General features: G+C 39.5%; 1 protein-coding gene across 1 annotated transcript; it reads right to left on the reverse strand.

Annotated features, from left to right (window-relative positions):
• Positions 1-33: 33 nt before the first annotated feature.
• On the reverse strand, positions 34-23,160 carry LOC137277775 (phosphatidylinositol 3-kinase catalytic subunit type 3-like). The gene is made up of 23 exons (XM_067809699.1): positions 23,061-23,160; positions 22,203-22,391; positions 21,081-21,224; positions 19,771-19,894; positions 18,144-18,326; positions 14,517-14,588; positions 13,697-13,801; positions 13,239-13,331; positions 11,617-11,802; positions 10,994-11,139; positions 7,850-7,961; positions 7,480-7,547; positions 6,985-7,090; positions 6,496-6,612; positions 6,063-6,200; positions 5,211-5,339; positions 4,257-4,326; positions 3,665-3,814; positions 3,003-3,077; positions 2,439-2,607; positions 1,825-1,915; positions 1,139-1,264; positions 34-987 (listed from the first exon to the last, which is right to left on the reverse strand). The coding sequence occupies exons 1-23, from the start codon at positions 23,129-23,131 to the stop codon at positions 973-975; spliced, it is 2,679 nt and encodes an 892-aa protein (XP_067665800.1). The 5' UTR covers positions 23,132-23,160; the 3' UTR covers positions 34-972.
• Positions 23,161-24,212: the final 1,052 nt, after the last annotated feature.

Below are 24,212 nucleotides of genomic sequence, written 5' to 3' on the forward strand. Positions count from 1 at the left end.
GAAAGTTTCCCTGTCAGTTAACAATATCATACATCACTATAAACAAACAATTTTTATTCATCAGTTTTGTACAAATATTTACATAAATGTACATGTGATATATACATTATTGGACACTATACTTATTCACACAATTTACATAAGAAAATTTGATTAATATGGTGACAACTAAATCTAGCGTCGATAATGAAAGCAACCAGACATTGATAGGAATTGTCAGGTGCACTGAATGCCTGCACAGAACCATGTGTAACACCGGGTTACACCATAATACACACTTGGAATGTAACTCACATATAAGATATGTATAATACAGGATATATTTACTGCAGCTAAAAATCTTCAGAACTAAAATAGTCATTTCTCAGATAACTTAGGATTCTAGAAATTGTTGAAGAATTACCACAATACATGTATATGGCCACTGGACAAATCAACAAACAGTTTCTCACAGAAAACATATCCAGTTATGGAATTAACTCGTGTGACAAGTTTTTCACTTTTATCCATTCACCCACAGATTCAACACCTGGGAATTTGTAACATAATATTACACTAGGCAAGTTACCTGCCAATGCAAACATCAAGCACTTTGAATACCAGGGCCTAGATTTTCAAAGTTCTCTTAGTGCTAAGACAGTTGCAAGTACCATACATTAACACTACATACGACTATCTTAGCACTAAGACAGCTGTGAGAAACTAGGCCCTGATCACCATGTGGTAATGCTGAAGGACTGGTCTCTATGAAGAAATAGTCAGTGGGTAGTCACTTAAAGTTTCTTTCTTTACCTTTCTTGACTTCACTATAGATCTTCACTTTCAAGTTAAAATAGCCAACTGACCATTAAGGATTTGATGGATATCTTCGAGTATATCTGGTCTTCAGTACACAATTTTGTCCACTTTGGTTGTTGTATCACAACTCACAGTATTGCACTCTGATATTGCACACTTCAGGATCAGTTTCTTCTATTTTCTCCAGTACTGAAAGGCATAAGTCACGAAATAAATATCGATAATAACAAACTATTTCCAATCATTCCTCATTGACAGCTTTAGCTAGAACATGGAAACATGTACCGAAAATAGCAGAGAAACAAGTTCCTGTTGTACAGGAGAAACATGTTCCACCAACCTGGGCCATCTTGTGCAGCTGCTCTACCAAGGCGGCCATGACGGCGGACACACTCAGGTCAATGACATTCTGCATGTAGTGCACAGCCTCCTCATCAGTGTAGTGCAGGACAAACTTCTCCTGTACCTGACATACAGAAGATAATAACTATGTAAACAGACATATAACTGGTACCATTGTTTGTATGCTCAACAAATAAGTGTTACAATACAATCTTGTATAACAGTGTATCACATGACAATGTTACCAGGAGATATGGCAAGATATTAAAACTGTATCGTGTGACAGAGTTACCAGGAGATATAACAAGATATTAAAACTGTATCACATGACAATGTTACCAGGAGATATGGCAAGATATTAAAACTGTATCATGTGACAGAGTTACCAGGAGATATAACAAGATATTAAAACTGTATCACATGACAATGTTACCAGGAGATATGGCAAGATATTAAAACTGTATCATGTGACAAAGTTACCAGGAGATATAACAAGATATGTAACTCTGTTACATCTTGAAAGTGGAATTCGCTTTGTCCCAAAGCATACTGAAGTGCAATCATTCTTCCAATAGATTTCTTTACAAAGTGTCAAAATATCTGCCCTTGTAATACTGTTGTGACAATGACCCACAATGTAGCTGAGTGAGGTGAATGTAATGCTGCTGTGTTGGGACCACCGACCTTCTTGACAGTCTTGTCGGGTTCCAGTGCGATGTCTGGGATGTTGGCATCAACCAGCAGGGAGAACAAGTTGAGGAACAGGTTGGCAGACCTGGCAACATCAGATCAAATAGACTCAAACACCAATTTCGATACATGCAGGAATTATTCTATTACAAAAATGCATATCTGAGTGACTGTGTGAATGAGTGAGTGAGTTATAAGCTGTGTTTAGTAATATTCCAGCCATATAAAGCCGTGAGAACAATCTTCACACATGAAACCAGTGCGAGGAATTACACTTGGTGGTGACATAAACTGATATTTGATGGTGCTGGATCACATCGTTCAGCAATATCACAGCAGAGGATACCAGAAATGGGCTTCACACATTGTACCCATGAATGCATGTCTCTAAGAAGGCAAGCAAACCCTTTAACCACAAGGATACCCTACTAAACGATGTATTCTTTAAATATAACCTGCAAGCCTTAACCCAACCTCAGGACCTGTCAGGAATCAAGACAGAAGGATGAGTGAGTGAGTTAGCAATATTTAGCAGAGGCACTAGAAATGGGCTTCACACATTGTACCCATGTGGGACATGAAGATAGAAGGATGCAGATGCTGTGTACCTCCTGAGTGCCAGGAAGGCAGTGTAGCAGTGCTTCTTGAAGTCATAGAAGTGTTCGGAGTTGGTTCCTCCCATCGCCTCCACCATTTCTTTGCTCAGCCTCATCGGCGGCGGCATGGGCTTCGGGTCTCTGCCCAGGATGTAGCCGAAGTCAATATGGAACAGTTTACCTGTTGGGTGAGAAGAAGCATTCACAGTTTGTACTGGTATGTGATGGGGTCACGGATATGATTTGGATGTGGCGTAAACTAAACGTCTTCAATGCCAATAACGCCAATGCATATATAACATTACTATCAAACATGTAACCTTAAACAACAATCAATAACATCCAAACATATCATAAAAGCAAACCAATATGGTCACACGTGGAACATTTTCTAACATCACAGTTTTATAAACAAAACATGTAGATGAGTATTACACAACATTTGATTTGGCATAGGTGCATTTGTACTGATATATTGCATTAAAACAATAAAGCAACACTTCACCTCATTTACACAAAGGTAACTGATAAATCCACTTATAATCAGTGCAGACAATAATGGTTCCGATCACGTACCTGTTTTAGTGAGAAGGAGGTTGTCAAGATGTCTGTCTCCAACTCCAAGGAGGTACGTCACAACACAGTAACCAGCTGGAGAGAAACAGGACACATACACTCTACTTCAACAGACAGTATTTACTAAGACTGAAACCAAACTGAGTTCCTTCATCTGTTAAAAGGTAAGGTGCAACCTTCTGTAAATCCCCATGAAAGGGAGATAGTTCTGCTGAAGGTGCACTTGTTCATTTTTCATAAACCTGGCTTTGGTCTCATCCCAATTACATTGTCTTTCTCACTGTATTTATTATCTGTCCTCATTGATTGATTGTTTATACATGGTACATATCTGGTTTTCTGTACATCTGGTATGCATAACATGTTTCTACATGTTTTTAATCACCTGAAGATGTTGCAAGAAGTGGCCCAAAACATTATACAATAAGAAGTTGCCATCCATAAATGTCTTATAACTTTGGAAAAGTCAGTTATATCTTCCACTACAACCAAAGTCTTGTCTCTGGATATCTGATGTGAGACAGCTGACAGAATAATTCCCAATCAATATAATGTAACTTTAAAATCATGTAAGCTTTCAAGAGCAATGGATATAAGTTGAATACAGTATTGTACTTCCTGCAAAATGTAGACTACAAACAACTGCTGGAACCTCTCCGTACCACAGCTCTTGACATAGTTATCCATGACCTCTGGTTGAATGCCATATGGCCCATTCTCTGACGGGGCATGTTTCTTGAAGTAGTTCTGTATTGTACCCTCGGACGCTAGCACCTCAGCAACTGATGTCGACTCAATGAACTGTACAAAACCTGGAGAAGAAATCCCATTTGATAAATACAACACCAAGGTACAACCAATGTCTTAATTCTAATGACACACCCATCCTAATGTTTACAAAATAGAAAACAAAGGTGTAAACATTGGGCGACAATTTGGTGCCCAAAACTGTCCAAATCCTTTATTTGAATTCAAACATAGAAGCTTCTGATACCCGATCAGACATCGTGTCAAATGACCGAAGAAGTAAGGCTTGTCACTAAGCTGACATGTCAGAATGTCTTCTGTTGATGACTCACCACCAAGCATATAAGCAAATGACTATATCACTTAATAAATACTCTGACAGAACAGGATTTGTCAAATCTTGCCATTTAAATTCCAGTAAAGCCAACAATGACAAAATATATACAAAACAATACTGAGCTGAGTTCAGAGAAATGAACATGAGCCTATGTCAGTAAACGTAAGTACCATGTTTACTGCTGGTGGCTAGAACCTTGTAGGGAGACAGCTTTAGATCAAGATTCTCTCTTCGCAACAGCTGAAACAGAATAACAGAGTCTGGTAGGGCTGCTCTGAATGAGTTTCAAGTATAACAATGCAACTTACTGTGGGATAAGGGGCCCTTAGAACCTTAAGGATGTTTATACAAACACAGTATAAAGGATGTATCATTGCACAGTGAAACACTTAAAACATCACTGAGCAACAAGTGTCCTACAAGTGAGGCAAAGCGCTTTGGAAAAACATGTATATTTATCTTACCTCACACGTAAATGTTTTCTGATTGACTGTGCACTCTTCTATTATTTTCAATGTACCCCACTTACAAGCGATGAAATTGCAGATGTTTCGCAAATACAAATCAATGGAAGGGGTATTATTCTTGTTTCATCTGCTAAATCGAGTGATGACTATGAAAACATTTGTCTTGCATTCCAATAAATAAATTTTGACAAACGTTCAAATGTAGTCCCTGTGAATATCAAGAAGGGGAATTACACCACAGCGACTTTACTAAGACAATACCTGTGGGGAAAAAGAGCAAGATGCAAGATTCAAATCATTCGATTCACACATGTTGGCTGAAGTGTACCATCCGATACCCATGCTTCAAACAGTTCAAAATAAACACTGAGGTGTTTGTTAAGATAAATACCTTGCTCACTGGTCCCTCGGGGCTCAGGGAACACAACTTAACATCAAAGGTACATCAACCCATGGTCCATCATGACCAGTGAACAACTTATATTGTAAAACTCAATGACAAATGCCACTCAGATCATGGTCAACCTGGCAACAATTTAAACCTCATTTTTTCATCTTAAATATTATGGTAATAATCGTAAACATGACAAAAGAAAACTTATGATGGAGTAAAGTGGTTCAGCAAATGACTGGAGTAAGCATGATAGCTTTACTGACCTGGTCCATGAGAGTAATGATCTGCAGGATCAGCTGATCCTGACGAAGATCGTCTCCATGCTTGAAGATGGTCACATAGTCAGTCCCTTGCTCAGTACGGAATGTCAGTCGGGATGGCATCATGGCACTCTGTATACAACCATTATGTTTAACCAATACAACATAAATGACCAATACAACCCCTGCAATCAATGCAACCTGTACATTCCTTTATTACTCCCCCGTTGAAGATACTGCAGTGTAATACTTTTACGGCAATATTGCACTAGTGTAATACCGCTTGACGTATGACGTCAAAATGGTTCAAAGTTGTGATGTCACAATGCTACTGCTGATGTCGCAATTTTATTAGACCTTACTTGACTTGAAAGCTGAGCGTCCTCACACTGTTGGGAATTTCATCACAGTTTCTGTCAATTTATGATGGCGAGTAATAAACAGAATACTAAAGTCGCTTCAGTGAAATATCATTTTTACTAAACTTGTTAAAGATTTAGTATCAAACGAGCTTTTGCTCGTTTGATACCAAATCGTTAACTCGTTTAATAAAAATGGTATTACATGGAAGGTCATTTAGTATCCTCTATATAATACCAACAATCTGTGTCACTAATACAACCCATAACACCAATACAATCGATACAATTCACAACACTCATACAACCATAACGCCATTGCAACTATACGACCAACACCACCCACAACACAAATACAACCCAGTACAAGCAAACAGGACACACATTAAATTTCCCTTTCGTATCTTGATATATATTTAAGTTCCTTTCAGAGAGTGATGAGAATGTTTTTCTTCAAGTGCCAGTTTCAAGATAGAATTGACTGTTTCTTGCTCACCTTGAACAATGTGGCTTTCTCTGGTATAATGCCCCTGACCTTGACCTCGGGGTCAAGGGGTAAAGGAAGAACATCAAACTCTGCAAAGTTCCTCTTGCAAACCTCTGGATCTTGTAATAATGCCTGTAATCTTTCAATCTGAAAACCATCCAAGCATGTTTATTCATAAGGAATCTGACTACTAATGTACACTTAATCCAATTGAGCACCCAGGATGATTACATGCAAGAATTGTTCGGAATCAGCCTATATTTGTTGCGTGAATGTACTTGATGAATTTTGTGTTTTAGTTCTGTGACTAGAGGAAATTATCATACAACTGCGGTGTGGGATGTGACAGAATATTAGTCACTGGTTTGACTGGTCCAGATCTGTCTATTTACAGGCTGCAACATATAAATAATTCAAAATTGATTCCAGTTCCTGTGCATACCTTCTTCTTCCTGTTTCCACTTTCCCTTGCCACCAACTTGACCAGGTCCACCAGCTTACTGATGAACAACTGCTGTTCGGCCAGACTTGACCGCCTCAGTCGACACTCCTGACCTCCCTGAACAATATTTAAGCATTTTGTTGTAATCAAATCCTTAAGAGACATATGATGACAAAATGCTCCTTATGACCATCTTGATTACATCTTAATGCTTTAGCCTTTCACAATATAACTAAAACATTTCATGGTGGGCTTGAGGGGCCCAGTTTCCATGGTTACTGTCTATCAAAAGAGATGTGGCCCTTAGAAATGTCAGAATTAGATGATAATGAGTTTGGACTGGATACTGCAATGCTTTGACAGTGCTGTACCTTCACGGATTTCACAAAAGTGGTTATCAATTTGGGGTTTTTTATCTACATTCATCTGTCAGTATTAATGTTGAAAGTAGCATCAAACCCAACACAGTCGACAGCTGTCTTGACCTACCTTGCTGAGGGCTTTACTGAATCTCTTCATGACTGTGATGTACATCTCTCGCAGTGCACTGTCCTTAGTTGACACCTCCTGGTCCTCACACTCCACCAACAAGTACCTGCACAGACAACAGCTATCACAGATTGCAACCACAGAGCTTGAATAGTGAATTAAAAATATTCACACTATCTACAGTAGTAACGCTTCCAAAAGTAGATTTACCAGTTTAACATTTCATGCTATACAGTTAAAGCTAACATTGTAGTTTACACAGTTAGAACACCTGGAGAAAGCCTGTAAATTTATGTTTATTTCACATCCAAGAGTAAACGGCTTCACCCTGATCAACAGTATTGAAGTTTGAACATCAACATAATACAACATGTCTCCGAGTCTAGCCCTAATGATTATACATAATACTGTCAGAATAAAATGGTCCACAAAATAGTGTGTACAGAGTTTTACAAGTGCTGTGATGACAAGAGACAAGGTCAAGATAACACTCACCAGTAAAAATAGTTGGCAATAGTAGAATTATTACAAGCCTTCCATATCAGAAAGGTTGCAAGATCCATCTACAACAAAGAAGGTTGATGGACAAATGTATGAACTAGTTTGTTTTTCCCCTGGCATGGATGGAATTGGTCACCAGAACTGGTCAACGGAATTGGATGATCAAACTTGCTTTGTGTTGACTGATATGTGTTTTCATATCCTCATTGTTAAAGATCTATCCTCATGAAGTCAATCACTGGACTTTGTGGTCCAGATCTGATTATTAAATTTACTTACAGAACACCATCATGAAGAGGATTGTTGAGTGCATGACTAAAACAAATGGTAACAATTCCAGACTGTTACAAGGGAGATAACTCACCTCTTTAGCGAGTTTGTTCTCAGCAGTCTCTTCCTTCCCAGGCGGGGTTGTCCCCAGAGCATCAAGGATGGAATCATGGGAAGACGCTCTTGATAATGTGCTCATTGATCGACTAAAACAAAACATTACAACTCTTTCAAGGACAAGAAATGTTGAAGCCGTTACTCCATTAATTCATAATTCATAATACTCTCATACAATGAGTGATGGTCCAGAGATGCCAACCCTATTTTGATCCCATGTGTAATGACGTTGATGAAAAAGTGTAATTTGGGGGGTTAGAAGTGTAATGATAAAACAGTTAAGTGAGCTCACCTTTATTTTTATTACTGTAGAGAAACATATGTTGCCTTCTTTGCTTTCTGCAAAAGATTCCTATCTGGGATTTGTTCATAGCATTTCAACTGTTCAGCTCCCATGGATGATTTCAAAATCATCATGGAAGAAAGTGCTTCTACAGATAGATTTGGCCTTAAGTCAGTCTTGTTTTTCCTCATCTGAGAGAAAATTCTGTCACTATCAGCATTGCTGTGTGGTATTACACATATACCCAGCATCACTTGTGGCAACAATTTGTACTTCATCTGTCCTTCTGGGGTTTAAGTAATGATACTAAATTCCAAGCTTCATCAATTCTCTCTGACTGTAGGATCTCCTCATTCAAACTGTCTACTTGATAACCGAGAAATTCTGATTCCAAACTGTCACTGACATCACCAGATTCAGCCTGCAAGGATTTGGTCAGAACTGGGAATCTAGTGATGAAATACTCCAAAGAGAGAAACTCTGTAGTAGTTCTCAATGCAATGTCCAAACCTTCAGCATGCTGAAGACGGTCCTTCTCCAATGGAAACGATTTCAGCATGTAGTTACATGAATTCACAAAAACCTGTCTGACTTCTCTGTAGAAATCTTCTACTGTCTCAGATTTTATTCCTGCTTCAGTCTGGTCTATGATGTAAGTCCTGGCTGCAGCTCCAATAACTATCTCCGCTTTATTTCTCTGGTTTCTTCTATTCTCAATGTCAATACTAAAAATGTCCTTAGCTTCTGCCACAGCTTTTGGAGTTAAGAATCTCACATAGAGATCCGTTAACACTCCTTGTAGGATCCTTCTCATTTTATGGATTTGTGGATTGACTTAGTTGAAAATGGGCAAAATGTTTATCAGAAAGAGCATGTACAGTTTGGTTCTGGGGTCCTGAATACCTGCCTGTATTCTTGTAATCCTTGCCTCACTACCATGACCTTCCTCCAGAGTCTCACTTCTACTTTGTTTCTTCTTCTCAACTTTTGATCTTGCAGCCTGTCCAGAGGAAGAACTTTCACTTTCCTCCTTTTGCTTCAAATTGTTTTGAAATCCTGATTGGTATTTAGTTGTTTCCTTTGCTGTTTCAGCATGATCATTTTTCTTTGAGTGTTGCTGCTTTATTTCTTCCTTTGTTGAATGGTTATGATTCTTAGTTTTCTTATTTTCACTGTCTTTTAGTTTATTCTGTTTTGATTTTGGAACTGGTTGTGACATGAAATATTCTTTCAGAGGTTCCCACCGTTCTACAAGTCTCTTGACACAATCTTCCAGTGACAGCCATCTAGTTGACACATGCTTTATCACTCTTTTAACTTTCATTCCATATTTCTGTTGCAGTTCTTGCACTTCATGTTTTCATTTAGAGCTTTTGTCAAGATAAAAATATCAGTCTATCAAAAACTCTTCAATGTTGCAAGGCAAAGCATTGGATCCCTTTTGTGCAGCTAGGTGAATTAAATGACAAGGACAGCCTTGTATGTGAACATCTGGATTTTTGTCTAAAACAAACTTTGACACACCTTTGTGGACTCCCATCATGACTGAGGCATCATCTGATCCAAATGAAACACAATTTTCCCAAGGAATGTTTCTCTGACTCAATTCAGTGTCCATAATTCTGAAAATGTTTTCACCAGTCGATTTCCCCTTGCTGTCAGGCATTGACAACAAGACAGTCACAACTCTGCCAAGCTTACTGTCAAAATATCGTACAATTGGGTACAACTGACTACTTGTCCCATCATAGCTGCCATCGTTACAAACTGAAAATGGACCCACTTTCATATGTTCTAACAATTTCTGTGTTTTATCTTCTGCTAAAGTATTCATAACTGCAGTAGTTTTACTTCTTCCACATGCGTATTCCTTTGCTATTCGCGAATCTGGAAACATGCTCTTGAATAATTTTGTTGCATTGTCAGACGCTGCAATCGGAAGATTGTGTTCAACCAAAAACTGCGTAAAGAGCACTTCAGCATCTGTAACGGAATTAACTTCTGTCTCTTGCTTAAAGAAAGTTGACAAACTTTTATTACTTTGATAGACTGTAGCATAATCGGTATGTCTTTTCGTTGCAACATGTCTTTTGCAGTCATAATGGCCTCCATGAGAGATTGAAAAGTCAACTTTACACAATGTACAGAAAACATGGGTTTCACCTAATCGTGACGGTTTCAGGCATGGCCATTCCTTACTATACTCCTGTCTGAACTTTTGAATTAATTTCTTTTGCTTTGTTGAATATTCATTGCCTTCCATGTCGAAACTCTTTCGTTTTGACATCTTGATCGCGGAATCACGAACCGGAAGTACTGAGATGCAGCAAACACGTGCACACAGCTCCTTACTTTGATATGAAACATCACGTGACTTTTACTATCTAACATAATGTAGGAATCGTCTGGAATGCCATGCGATGCTGAGACTGCTTAAGCATTACGGTAATTTGGCAGTTTGTTCCCTACAAGTGGTGTGTTAGCAGCCTGTCACCTCTGTTATTTTGCGCACAACAGACTATCGGTGATTTTTTGGTTAAAAATCGTAATTTTTTTAATGTGAAGCGTATTAGCGTAAAATGGGCATGAAAAAATCATTATGCCAAAAGCGTAATGGTTGGCATCTCTGGATAGTCACTTGACTGTCAGGAGCTATAGATCTATACCTACACCCTGACAGAACATTTAATAACTGCATGTGCATAGTCCTCAGCCTAAAGGTCTGGTCATATGAGTGGAATAATAGACACCTGTCATCCAACATCACCTTCAGAGATACGTTTGAATAACACCTGACCTAATCCAAAACCAGGCCTAGTAGCAGCTGTCTAGACTGACCTTTCTTTTTCTGAGGAACTGGAAGGTGTTTCTGGAGATGGGGCCGACTCTCTTTGCGGAGGAGGCGTATCCATGCCCTCTTTTATCTCATCAAAGTTCTCATACTTTAGGGCTTGAACAAGCTGGAGCAGGTACAGCAACAGATCCTAGGTAGGACAAATAGATGGTCAGTAGTGCTGAGAAAGATCTGTTTGTGGTGAGACAATGATGGGGTCAGTTTGTGGTGAGAAAATGATGGGGTCAGTTTGTGGTGAGACAATGATGGGGTCAGTTTGTGGTGAGAAAATGATGGGGTTAGTTTGTGGTGAGACAATGATGGGGTCAGTTTGTGGTGAGAAAATGATGGGGTTAGTTTGTGGTGAGACAATGATGGGGTCAGTTTGTGGTGAGAAAATGATGGGGTTAGTTTGTGGTGAGACAATGATGGGGTCAGTTTGTGGTGAGACAATGATGGGGTTAGTTTATGGTGAGACAATGATGGGGTCAGTTTGTGTTGAGACAATGCTGAGGTTAGTTTGTGTTGAGAAACAGATCCTAGATCCAAACATACACAGGACCAATTTGTCTGATGATGTATATTCTGAAAGTGTGATGTGAGAGGGCTATTGCAACCTGACACTTACTTCGTCATCAGCTTGCCGGAGCCTGGTGACTGCATACTTCCTGACAGTGGGATGTGTGAAGGCCGGTGTGAGAAGCTCCAGAGCATCTTCAGCATCCATTGGCTGCCATTTGGACAACAAATCCAGCGCCTGCCTTGCCTCCTGAGCTGTAGACCAGTTTACACATTTCAGAAACTTGGTCAGAGCCTGAAAAGCAGAATCAGTATCACTTTGAATTTCTGTAGCAACACTTCAGGCCATAGCAACGGCAATTAAGTAAATGTCATGGTGGGTAATACCAGAAATGGGCTTCACACACAGTACACTGTGGATTCAGACCTAGATCTTCAGCATGACAAATACACACTTTGATCACTTGGCTACCCTACCGCCCTAGTTAATGCTGTAAGCTCCAGAGTAGTTTGGTAGTGCTTTTTTGGTAGTCTGGCAATAACCAACAGCCTCAGATTAATCCCAGGATTTCCACTGGTTTTACGTATACTATGATTACACAATGCCATGTAGAAAGTGGTCAAATGTAATATCTGCTATATTTGGAGATTACACTTTCTTAGTAAAGTACAAAATCCAGTACTTCCTTGGTTGAGTCCCATCCAGGATTTGAACCCACACCCTCAGAGTCAGGCACCTAATTGCCAGCACATCATTCGCATAGTCCACTCAGCCACCATGACTTCCAGTGGACGTTTACTGTATACTAACCACATAAAGAAAACTGTGCACACTGAAAATATGAATATAGGCACACAGGTGTGAACACAGCAAGTATTGGAGACAGTCAAACGCTCACAAATGTGCGAGGCAAAGTGACGTCGTTGATGGTGGCCTATGGACTTGCAGTGTGTTACAGGTGCACACAACATGTGAAACTCAGAAATTGCTGTCACTGTCCAAAGCTTGAACTGTGGTCATTCAAACGTTCACAAATTCATAAGAGAAATCACATGCACATCATGGCAAGATTAACATCTGCTCAACATCATGAATCCACTGGAATGGTTAGAGCAGGAATGAGACAAGAAAAGGTGGCAGCACATTTCCAATACCATCGCAACACAGTGTCTGCACTGGTCAGGCGTTATCACTAACGACGTCACCGACCACATACATTCTGGGCATCCAGACACAGATTCTAAACAGCAGAGACCAAATCCTAGTCCATTCCAGGATTGTGCCGTATCCATTCCAAGACTGTCAGGAATCGTATCCATTCCAAAACTGTTAGGAATCGTATCCATTCCAAAACTGTCAGGAATTGTATCCATTCCAAAACTGTCAGGAATAGTCAGTTACGTGAGTTTTGGATTCAACCATGATGCCCTGGTGTATGACCCATTCTGACATACTGTCATGGAGACAACCCTTTATTAACTTGTAAATTTATCATGTGACCCCTTATTCGATTTTGAACTTCTGACGTCATTGTTATGGATATTGTTCAGGTTCTTTTGAAATGTTGTTGTGGCCCGATACTTCAGCTTAAAATGTGTCTACATCATTTTGTCTATGCTGTGTTGTATTCCCATTTTGGATACATTTTCTGTGTGCACAGTTTCTTTTTGTGGCTAGTATATTACACCAAGCCAGCATTCCACTCATTGATAAAGGGTAGACAGTTTCACCTGCTTCTGGTTGGAAAGGTAGAAGCGAAATTTCCACAGCAAGTCTTGCTCCTCTGACGTCAGTTGTTTCGTTGGTGGGTAGCTCACAATGGTCTGGGAAAGGAAAATTATTATAAAAAGGCAAGAGAAAAACAAACTTGCACACTGACCACAGCTCAATACAAGATATGACAGACAATACAAATACCCCTGTCGAAGGATTTCAAACCATAAGTGGTCCATTCACTAACCATAATACTAGTCTTAGCAACATTTTCAATGAATAAGTAACATGAAAGTAGGTCCTTGTCTTAGCAGCATGTTTACTATATGACCAACACTAAGATGGCTCCTTGTCTTAGCAACATGTCCACTGAGTAACTAATACTAAGATGGTCCCATGTCTTACCCAAGTGTTCACTTAATGTTCATCCTTGTGTATGTGCAACATGCAATAAGTCGGCACTGGAAGGACTTACATTGAGATGGTCCCTCGTCTTGGCATCTGGCTTCATGTCTCGGTCAGTGGGGCCACTCCTCAGACTTCTGGCCAGCTTGTGATGCTTGCTTTCAACCAGGTTCTCCTGCATCATTTGTAGTAATCAGTGGAGTGAGTAAACTGGGTTTAACATGCCTATGAACAGTCTATAAGTCATACATCAACATGTCAAGGAAGGAAGTAATCATGATTTCAGATATTTACCAGGAACGCTGATAAGCATGGACATCTTCATACTGCTGCTAACAAACCTGCAACACAATCACTGCAGCAAATCTGAGACACAATCCTGCCTGATCCAAGGTTTCCAGCACAAATGGAAAGAGTTCCTTTTGTTCCCCTATATTCTTTCTTCCGCAGATTAATCTAGGGGCTTTTATTGTGAGAGGTATAGTAATTGTTGTGTTAGGCTTTGTTAATAATTCTAGTATAAATCAATTCATAAATATTATTTGGGATGGGCTAATGGGAGATCCCTTACCACACAAATATGAGAGGCAACTCTTAATAAACGAACTGAGGCATCCTACACAATGGGTTACAAGTGGAAGGTTTTATTTCAAATGGATACAGAAACAAAACTGAGTTAATCTATCATAAAATGGATACAGGTATATTAGAAAACTAAAACTCATGCTCTTTGAGGGACAAGCAAGTACTAAGTTATATGTATATCAACATCAATTCTCCATGTCAATTACTAAAACCTTGAAAACCTTCTAAAACACACCATACCATGTCCAGCAGATCACATGTATTATGAAGCTGATGAAGGTAGGGGCTATGTTTGATATATTTACCATGAGAATCTCTGGATCGGGCACTGTGACAATCTCTGCTTGAGTTCGAAACTCGAAGGGTCTGTCTGCATCCTGCAATAACATCACAGCCATGCAGTAATCAGGCCAGGTATGGCATCCCCCCTTAAATTTCATTCTAGTCAAATCATATCACCTTACTATTTATTACTCATCTGATAACAATGAATTTTTTACATATGTCATAACATACTGAAACACATATCAAACTTTGAAAAATTAATGACACTCTCAGAACTTTATTTTCCATGTTAACATATACGGGGGATACAAGAAGTCTTTCCCACAGCATGTGGAACCTGATTTTAGAGTTAGAAAGCATATACTTAAAAACACATGTCAGATTTGAAACAGCGTCCAAGACTTGATAATGATATTGATAATGAACCAACACTGCTCTTCCTTCCTTCAAGCTGGGGGTCATAGATTTGGCGTAGATTCTTATAAAACTGTCATAGAAAAATGACAATAATATATTACAAGAATCTTTACAGAAAAAAATCCTTTCCTAATAGAACAAATGAACTCATTTGTCGTTACCAACTTCAAAAAGCCAATAAAAGTATTAATTATAACAAATGGAATTGTTTTCTAAATTCTGCTAAATACTATTCTTTCTTCCATCATTAGAATAGAACAACCTGTTCACATAAAATCAATATCTGAACATAAGAATGAAGATTTTTATGGATATCAACTTCTTTATATGAGAACACAACGTTTCGGAGTTAATGCTTACTCCTTCATCAGGTGATTGAGAATGGGGTACAGAGCTATATTTATATGTGCAGATAAAACAGTAACAAAGTGGAATGAATTAACGAAAACTGGAAGCCAGTATAAACAAGCACTGATAGGAAGCCGACAGTTATGATAACAATGATGGAAGCCAATGGTAATACATACAGATGATAGGATATGTTTTCATAACACAGATAGGAGATAAGGATGATGTACATGATTGGGGATAAGGATGGAAGCCAATGGTGATACATTACGCATGATTGGATGATGTTACATAACACATGATAGGGGATTAAGGATGATGTACATGATTGATGAGCATGTTTACGCGAGGGTTGATGATGTACAAACACAGGTAGATTGGCTATACATGAATACATAGATAGAACATACACAGATAGATGAGATTAATTTATCAATAAGTCCCAGGCACTTGGTAGGTACACTCCTTGGTCACGGTTGATTGCTGGTTTCTGTCTCCGGATCTCGATGGCCTCTTGCAGTTTTCTTTGGCGCCAGTTGTTGTTGTTGGTAGATAGTATCCTAGTGTCCTCCCATCCAGGGTTCTTGAGAATGTGTTAAGAGATGGCCGATTTCTGGTCGAGTTTGCTGACAGAGGTCTGGTGTTCCTTCATTCAGGTGTTGATTGGTCTCAGCGTTTCTCCAATGTATAGGTCGCCACAGTTACAAGGGATCTGGTAGATGCATCCTCTTGGGTTAGGGTGTTCACAGCTGGGTCCTTTACCGTTGGCTTTTAGGTAGGTCTTGATGGTCTTGCCACTGGAGAAGGTGACATCGATGCTGGCTTTGGTCTTGATGAGGCGTGATATCTGATGACTGATGGGGCCAAGGTAGGGTATGGTTACTTTGATGGGTGATGGAGAAGGCTTGAGGCGGGGTTCTCAGTCCTTGAGGGTCTTGTTGATGGTGGCTGTGACGAGCTGGGAAGGGTAATCTCTTTCTGAGGTGGTCCAATTCATTGTTTAGGGCATCAGGATGGCAGAGGGCTTTGGCACATCTGGTAAGGGTGGCGATGATAGCTTGCTTGATCTGAGGGTGGTGGCAGGAGTTGTAGTGGATGTACTGGTCGGTGTGCGTCGGCTTGCGGTATACTGAGGTTCTAAGTCCATCGTCTGTGGTGTGGAGGGATACATCAAGGAAGGGCAGGTGTTGGTTGGTCTCTGTCCCCATGGTGAACTTGATTCTTGGATGTTGGTCGTTGAGGTGGTTGAGGAGCTCGCTGGGGTCATTCTCATTGGCGATGGTGGTGAAAGGAGGACACTAGGATACTATCTACCAACAACAACAACTGGCGCCAAAGGAAATTGCGAGAGGCCATCGAGATCCGGAGACAGAAACCAGCAATCAACCGTGACCAAGGAGTGTACCTACCAAGTGCCTGGGACTTATTGATAAATTAATCTCATCTATCTGTGTATGTTCTATCTATGTATTTATGTATAGCCAATCTACCTGTGTTTGTACAGCATCAACCCTCATGTAAACATGCTCATCAATCATGTACATCATCCTTAATCCCCTATCATGTGTTATGTAACATCATCCAATCATGCGTAATGTATCACCATTGGCTTCCATCCTTATCCCCAATCATGTACATCATCCTTATCTCCTATCTGTGTTATGAAAACATATCCTATCATCTGTATGTATTACCATTGGCTTCCATCATTGTTATCTTAACTGTCGGCTTCCTATCAGTGCTTGTTTATACTGGCTTCCAGCTTTCGTTAATTCATTCCACTTGTTACTTTGTTACTGTTTTATCTGCACATATAAATATAGCTCTGTACCCCATTCTCAATCACCTGATGAAGGAGTAAGCATTAACTCCAAAATGTTGTGTTCTCATATAAAGAAGTTGATATCCATAAAAATCCTCATTCTTATGTATTTCACTTCTAAATGCCCTTCAAAGACTTAATATCTGAACACACTGAATACCCAACAAATCAATTTACCAGAAGTTTTCTCCAGATAAAAATAGGGTCTTGCATCAAATGAAACTCCATCATGTCAAATTGTTCCCACATCCAGCACTGTATACAGTCTTTAAAAATGGAGGCCAAAAGCATATAACTGTAAACTGTATAATACTGATACTGAGTATCATGTTTAGCAGGTGGAATTATCCAGATCATCAGCTATCAGTAGAGTGATCCATGATCCTGCAAGGTCTTGTGAGAGTGGAGTATGGTTAGGCTTATGTAGTAATTGATTGATGATTGTGTGTGGTAACAGCTGGGATAATTACACCTCAAGCCCAACTTCTTATATAATAGTTGGAGCTACAGGCTACTGTCAAAGCAGTGTAAACTTGACCTGGAAACCTCAAAATAACTTGCTTGGTCTGATCAATTAGACTAAGTTTCTAACCAAACAGTTCACATCAGGTTTCCATTCTTAATTCTAGATGTAGGCCAACTGGCAGTATTTGACTTACATATTAACAACACCATGAGTGTGTGAGTTTAGAATTACGCCACCCTCAGTGGTCGGCAAATAACTTAGTCTGGACCAGGCAATCCAGTGATCAACAGCATGAGTACTGACCTACACAATTTGGATGCGATGACATGTGTCAACCAAGTCAGTAAGTCTGACCACCCAGTCCTGTTACTCCCCTTATAATAAGTGTGGTTTACTGAAGATCAGTTCTAAACTGGATCTTCACGGGTGAACAACACTACAAATACACAACACCATGTTATAACTGGGTTTATATTATCATAGATTCAAGTACTGTTGTGCTCGGGGGAGCGTTTGAGTCCCATCCTTGATTCCAACAAACACTATAGACATGAGGTATCTAATTGTCAACACACAAACCACCACATATCTTACCTTTTCAAAGTAGACGATTGAGAACTGAGTATTTTCATAGTGGACATGAGGAAACTCAATCATGAGATACATAAAGTTGGAGTCCCTCTTCTGCCTCTCATTGATCATCTCGATCTCTCGGAATGTCAGCCGATCCAACCAGTCAACTTTCACCATGTGCCCATCTCGATGTCTCTTACTCAACTTGACAAGTAATAAAGTACACATCTCAAAACAATTACCGAACTTGTTTGAACCTTGGACCAAATCACAGACTTTGATCCAGAAAGAATTCCTCATTTGGATCACAGGTGGTATTTATATATTATTATCCAACTAATTTAAAAAGGTGCAGCTTGTACTTTTGATTTACACAGGTGTCTGGGCCATGGGGTCAAAATCAGGGGTAACTGTTTATCATACAGATCAGCTTCACTGCCCTGTGCTTTAGGTAAGATAGAGTTGTTGTTTAACAATATCATGGATTCAGAATAAATTCAAGATTCCAGAGTAATGTTTATTGTAACCATCAGTGACAAGCAGTATTTCAACCTCTCTTCTATTTCCAATGTTTGATAATTAATGTAACCACATTACGTTTGTCCCAAATGAACACAGCAACTATTGAGTGTGTACAGTCAGGCCGCGTTAATCCGAACACGTCCGTTTTTCATCAAAATCGTTCGGATAGTGAAACGTACGGACTACTGAAACGAACTTTTATGAACACAACTACAGTAGGGTTACTTCCCTTTGACATGGCAATACAAAAACAAACGAACGTATACAAGTTGGCTGAATGTGCGATGTGGTGTTTGGGGGCAAGAAATCAACTTTCACGTTGGTCAGTTTGACATTGGCATACTTGTGACTAGCAGCATTGTTACGAAGTGAGATCACGTGTCAACCACGTGATTGCATCTGTCTGTCAAACGATCATACCAATCACAAAACATATCCGATGTCCGAAATTGTGCTCTTGCCGATAAATGCCAAAATGTTTACACAAAAGATCAAAGTTGGCTTTAGGGTTTTCTCAGTGTTTTATACAGGAGTGAGTGAGTGAGTGAGTGAGTTTGGTTTTACGCCGCTTTTAGCAATATTCCAGCGATATCACGGCGGGGGACACCAGAAAATGGGCCTCACACGTTATACCCATATGGGGAATCGAACCCGGGTCTTCGCCGTGACGAGCGAACGCTTTAACCACTAGGCTACCCCACCGCCCCAATTTTATACAGGAAGTAAGCATGACAGGTATTACTCCAACTAACCAAAAGTGAGACCTACTAATTGATCAAAATCACAAACTAACGACATCTTCAACTCGCAAGTGTCACTTAACAATTACCACTGAATGGGGCTCATGGTGTGAAGGGATTATCCCAACCTTTTTGATGTACCGCCGGATTGATGAAGCAAAACTATGTGTAATTAGCTAATATGTTACCGCTGATTAACGTTCGGATACGGAGAGTGAAGCACCGGATTACTGAATCAACAGGTAATGAGTTTACATAGTAAACAAGATTGGTTACAGTTAGCTATCATTCGGATATCTCGGGAATCGGATTGTCGGGGTCCGGACTAACGCGGCCTGACTGTACTATGATAAACATGGTCCTTGAGCAGATCAAGAAGTGCTTACTTTAGCCAGTCGACTCATCTGATCATTGGCATCTTTCGTCTTCCCTGGAGTGGTCATCTTAGGAGATATATCGGCCACCACCTTTGGCCACACCTTCAAGTCATGCATGCCCTGGCGGAATGTCCTGCAACCAGTCACACCACCATGGTGAGAGAGTGAGTGGATGTGCCGGTAGGCGTGGGAGGTAATGAGCATTTGTAATGGTTGGCCTTTGAATGTGGGTGATTCATTTTTAAAGATATGTTGGCCATACCTTCAAGTCATACACAACCAACAATCATTATACTAACTGACAAGTATTTTAACATGATCTCGTCAAATGTATCCTTGTGACAGATCATTCACCTCTAAGGTCTAGGGTTAGAGCAACTGCCTGACGAGGTGAAGGTCATTGGTATGGTCACTTACTGTGTCACATCAAACTATCCTAAAAAAGGTAGTTGTTACTTGTCATTAACAGTATACAACAAGTAGGGGTTGTCACAGAGTCAGTGTACTGTGTCTCAGTGGTTTAACCAAAATCCACAACCAGCACAAAGGCATGAACATCACTATATGTGCAATGATCTTGACAACAACATTTAACCCAACCTCACCGCACCACCTTATCAGATATATGCAGCAGTGACCAATTACATTTACGGAGTATGATCCAATAATCTAAAATCTGCAACATGGGTACCTGTCACAAGCAAGAATGTTGGTGAATTGGTCTATTTGCAAAGTATAGTATTGGTATAACAGTGTTATACCCAACATGGGGTGAGCACAAATATGTTCATTTAATTGTAACTGAAACTGACCCCAAATCATCTCTTACAGTTATATCAACCAGGTATGTGACATGACAAGCCAAGGTTTACTAAATGATGAGCCTGAGGACAGTATACTGCTCACTTAGAGTCATTTGTAGTGAGTGAGTTAAAGTTTAATGCCGCACTCAGCAATATTCCAGCTATATGACAACGATGTAAATAAATGAGTCTTCCCTAAACAAGCCAGTGATCAACAGCATGAATCGATCTGCGCAACTGGGAACCGATGACATGTGCCAACCAAGCCAGTGAGGATGACCACCCAATCCCGTTAGTCACCTCTTTCGACTAGCATATTCGCCATTTATGGCAAGCATGGGTTGCTGAAGGCTTATTCTACCCCAGACTTTCATGGGTCTAGTGTCATTTGTAAATGAAGCATAACAATACAGAATGAATAGTGTTGACAGGGATATCAAGTTTGCATTATCCCATTCTTATCATCTCATGATGCCACCTGAATGCTGCCTAATACTGATGCAATGTTCATCTCACCCTCTCTTCCCGAACAGAGAGATGGTTGTCCCACCGACTGGGTGAGCTTTGTTTGTTCCATAAATGTCCCAGACAGTCAAAGATAAGAAGGCATTTCTTGGAAGATCACTGTACTTGACAGGCAGCTGAATCCACTCATTCCAACTGGAAAAAAGGTAATCTGATAGCTTGTAAACATTCATTTATGTGTAAATGATACTGCACATATTCATTAATAACATTTTTGCAAACACTAAGGCAGGGACAAGTTACTCAAGTACCCAAGAAGGATGAATATTATTCACTATCTAGATCATTAATGGACTTACAAGACCCAATTCATCATGTGACTGGTGACATGAAACCAACAAATGGAAAACAATTTGATACAGTTTGTTAATTCATAGAATCAAAATAATTAACCAAAATTATTTTATATATTTGTTCTTCAATCATAAAAATATGATCCCAAGTACATACACAGAGGATATCATATGAGTGCCTATGCCATAAAATGTTTATTACCCGAGAGCCTAAATGTTGGTACTTCCTGAGCAAAAGCAAGGGATATGCTGATATTTAGGCATGACGTTCGCAAACACAGTATGATATAGGCACAGATATTACATTCTGTTTGCTTACTACTAAGTTGTCAAATTGGGGAAAATAAACCCAAACCTGCTTTCAAATATAGGCTGGTTACCTGCCATCGTCACATGTAGAACGCAACATCACAGTAGAAATGTACATCATACCATTGTTCATGACATTACGCCACCATGTCAAAGTAATATTTTGCCCTTGGGCATTGCATAAACAATATAAAACCCAGTATTTTTGCCCTCGTAGGTAACAAAGAAAAATTAAACCTGTGTTTTGAACACAATGAACAGCACAATAACTGGGTAAATAAACAGTTGAATAGTAACTTATGAGTCAGACTCACACTCATAGGTAATGATTGCTATACATGATCAAAACATGAATTTCAATGCATCATGTAAATAACATGGAAAAAAGTAGCTTGAAGTTGAACATTGGTAAAGATAATGAAGAAAATATAAGTTATAAATCCATAACAATTCTCTTGTGTGAGTCCATTTTTAAGTATGTTTGATTTCAACATTGAACAAAGCTGCTTACTTCCAGCGTGTACTGAAGGCCTTATAGGATGTGGAGACTGGCATGGCGAGGGGGCGGCCATCGGCACACACCTGGCATGTCACATACAGATCTGAGCATCCCTCCTGATATGCTCCAGAAAACTTTAGCATGGGATCCTCAAGTAGCTCCTTGTAGCTTGGTCTTTCTCGCAGACCCTCGAGTGTGCCACTGAAAGTGTATGATTGTTGTATGAAATTCTTGTCACATACATTGTATACTTACTGACTGGGTTAAAGCGTTATTGGGAAAAATTACAGACCCAGGGTAAGTGTACACTGACATTTCAGTTCATCCACTGAAAGGCACTTGTTGAAACTTCATGACTGTAAATCCTTTTGATCCTTATCTGGGATGTTGGGTTTTGTGAAGGAGCAAATCTGTGCATTTAGTTATCACTGACATTCAACAAATTTGATATAGGATGTCTCTTAACTCCAGTGGGGTCGGGGATTTGCTCCACACATCAGTATATAACATATAATTTCATGTTTAGGTTTAATGATAATGAGAATTAAAACTTGTGGCTGAAAGTGGAGCCAAAATTGGTGTCCATGTTGTTTTCATTGTCATTTTGCAATGGTGACATATAGTAGAGGTATTCATGGGTTCATACTTGAACTTTGTACTTTTACGTCACCAATAGTTAAGTCAAATTTTCATGCATACATAATATGAAAGAACATCTAGAATTTGTTTACATGCGAAATGAAACCGAACAGTGAACAGTGCCTAGGTCTGTTAACCACTGGTAATAAGGTAACACTGAACCATTTCATCACTGGTCAGTACCTGAATGAAACAGGTTATATGTCTTAATGGAATGAAGTAAAGATTTACATTTTGATTTCAACATTCACATCTACATCACAACTGTAAACATAGCAGAATCTGCCACTCGACTCCCCCATCGTTCTTCCGGAAATTCACTGTTAACTACGGGAGGTAACTCTGTGATGACGACAGATAACGAACTTTCGGGGATTCCCCTGCTCGACAATGAGATCTCAGCGCATCTTTGCATCTTTTTTAATTCGTATTACTGACAAATGACAAAAAAAGAAAATTGTAATACATGAATGTACACTGTAAAAAGTTCTAAAAGAAACGACCTCATGTCGGAATCACGCCTTGAAAGAAACCACTATATTCCCATTCTGAATTTAAGAAAATATCTTGGTCAATAATATATTTCTAACCGCTAAACGAATGCATTTCCATCACAGGCATTCCTAACACGTACACTAGTGTGTAACGCTTAATTAATTGTAGGTTATGCATTTTAATGTCTCGAATATGTAAGTTAGTGGCTGTGTAACTGTTGGTTTGACCTCATCTGCAATACACGACAAATTCATCTACAACTTGATAGGATTTTTCGCAGTCTGCGTCCATACAACTCCTGTTTAGATGATAATAGAGACATCGTCCCTGTGCACTTTGGGTAAATAGTGAAAGGCATGCAAAGAGAATTTCCTGCCATATATTGCCATTCAATGTCGTCATACATATATACAGTGTGTTTGGAGTAATTGTTATTTTATTATTTCTAAAACAGATTACTCATCAATGATATAGTAATGACATCTGTGAAAAAATCCCCCAAACAAAAATACCAAATGACATGGACACTTGCACAAATGCATTTTGAATAAGCAAAATTGGTAGTTTAATTGTATAAGTACTTCTGCTGTATTCTGCTTTAATAGACATGTTGCCTCAAGTTATGCGTGAACTATCCACAATACCGCCCTTGTTTCGTTTTAGTATATTGCCTTTTAAAGTCAGGAAGGTATGTTTTGCATGGAGGAGGTTGAGTAGCCCAGTGGTTAAAGCGTTCGCTGGTCGAGATAGCTAAGATACACAGCGTTCATGTTAGTAAACGCTAAATGTATCTTAGCTATGGTAGAGGGTACGATTCCCCACATAGGTACATTTTGTGAATTCCATTTCTGGTGTCTCCCGCGATGTTGCATTAATATTGCCAAAAGC

Source organism: Haliotis asinina, chromosome 3 (assembly GCF_037392515.1).
Source record: "Haliotis asinina isolate JCU_RB_2024 chromosome 3, JCU_Hal_asi_v2, whole genome shotgun sequence".
NCBI classification, from domain to species: Eukaryota; Metazoa; Mollusca; class Gastropoda; order Lepetellida; family Haliotidae; genus Haliotis; species Haliotis asinina.

Coding starts and splice junctions, on each gene's coding strand:
- LOC137277775 (XM_067809699.1), bottom strand. CDS start 23,131: ATGGGGGAGTCGAGTGGCAGATTCTGCTATGTTTACAGTTGTGATGTA. Junction 5,340..6,062: donor AGAAAGCCACATTGTTCAAG/GTGAGCAAGAAA, acceptor GGTTGTATACAG/AGTGCCATGATGCCATCCCG. Junction 3,815..4,256: donor AGCCACCAGCAGTAAACATG/GTACTTACGTTT, acceptor TTTCTTCTCCAG/GTTTTGTACAGTTCATTGAG.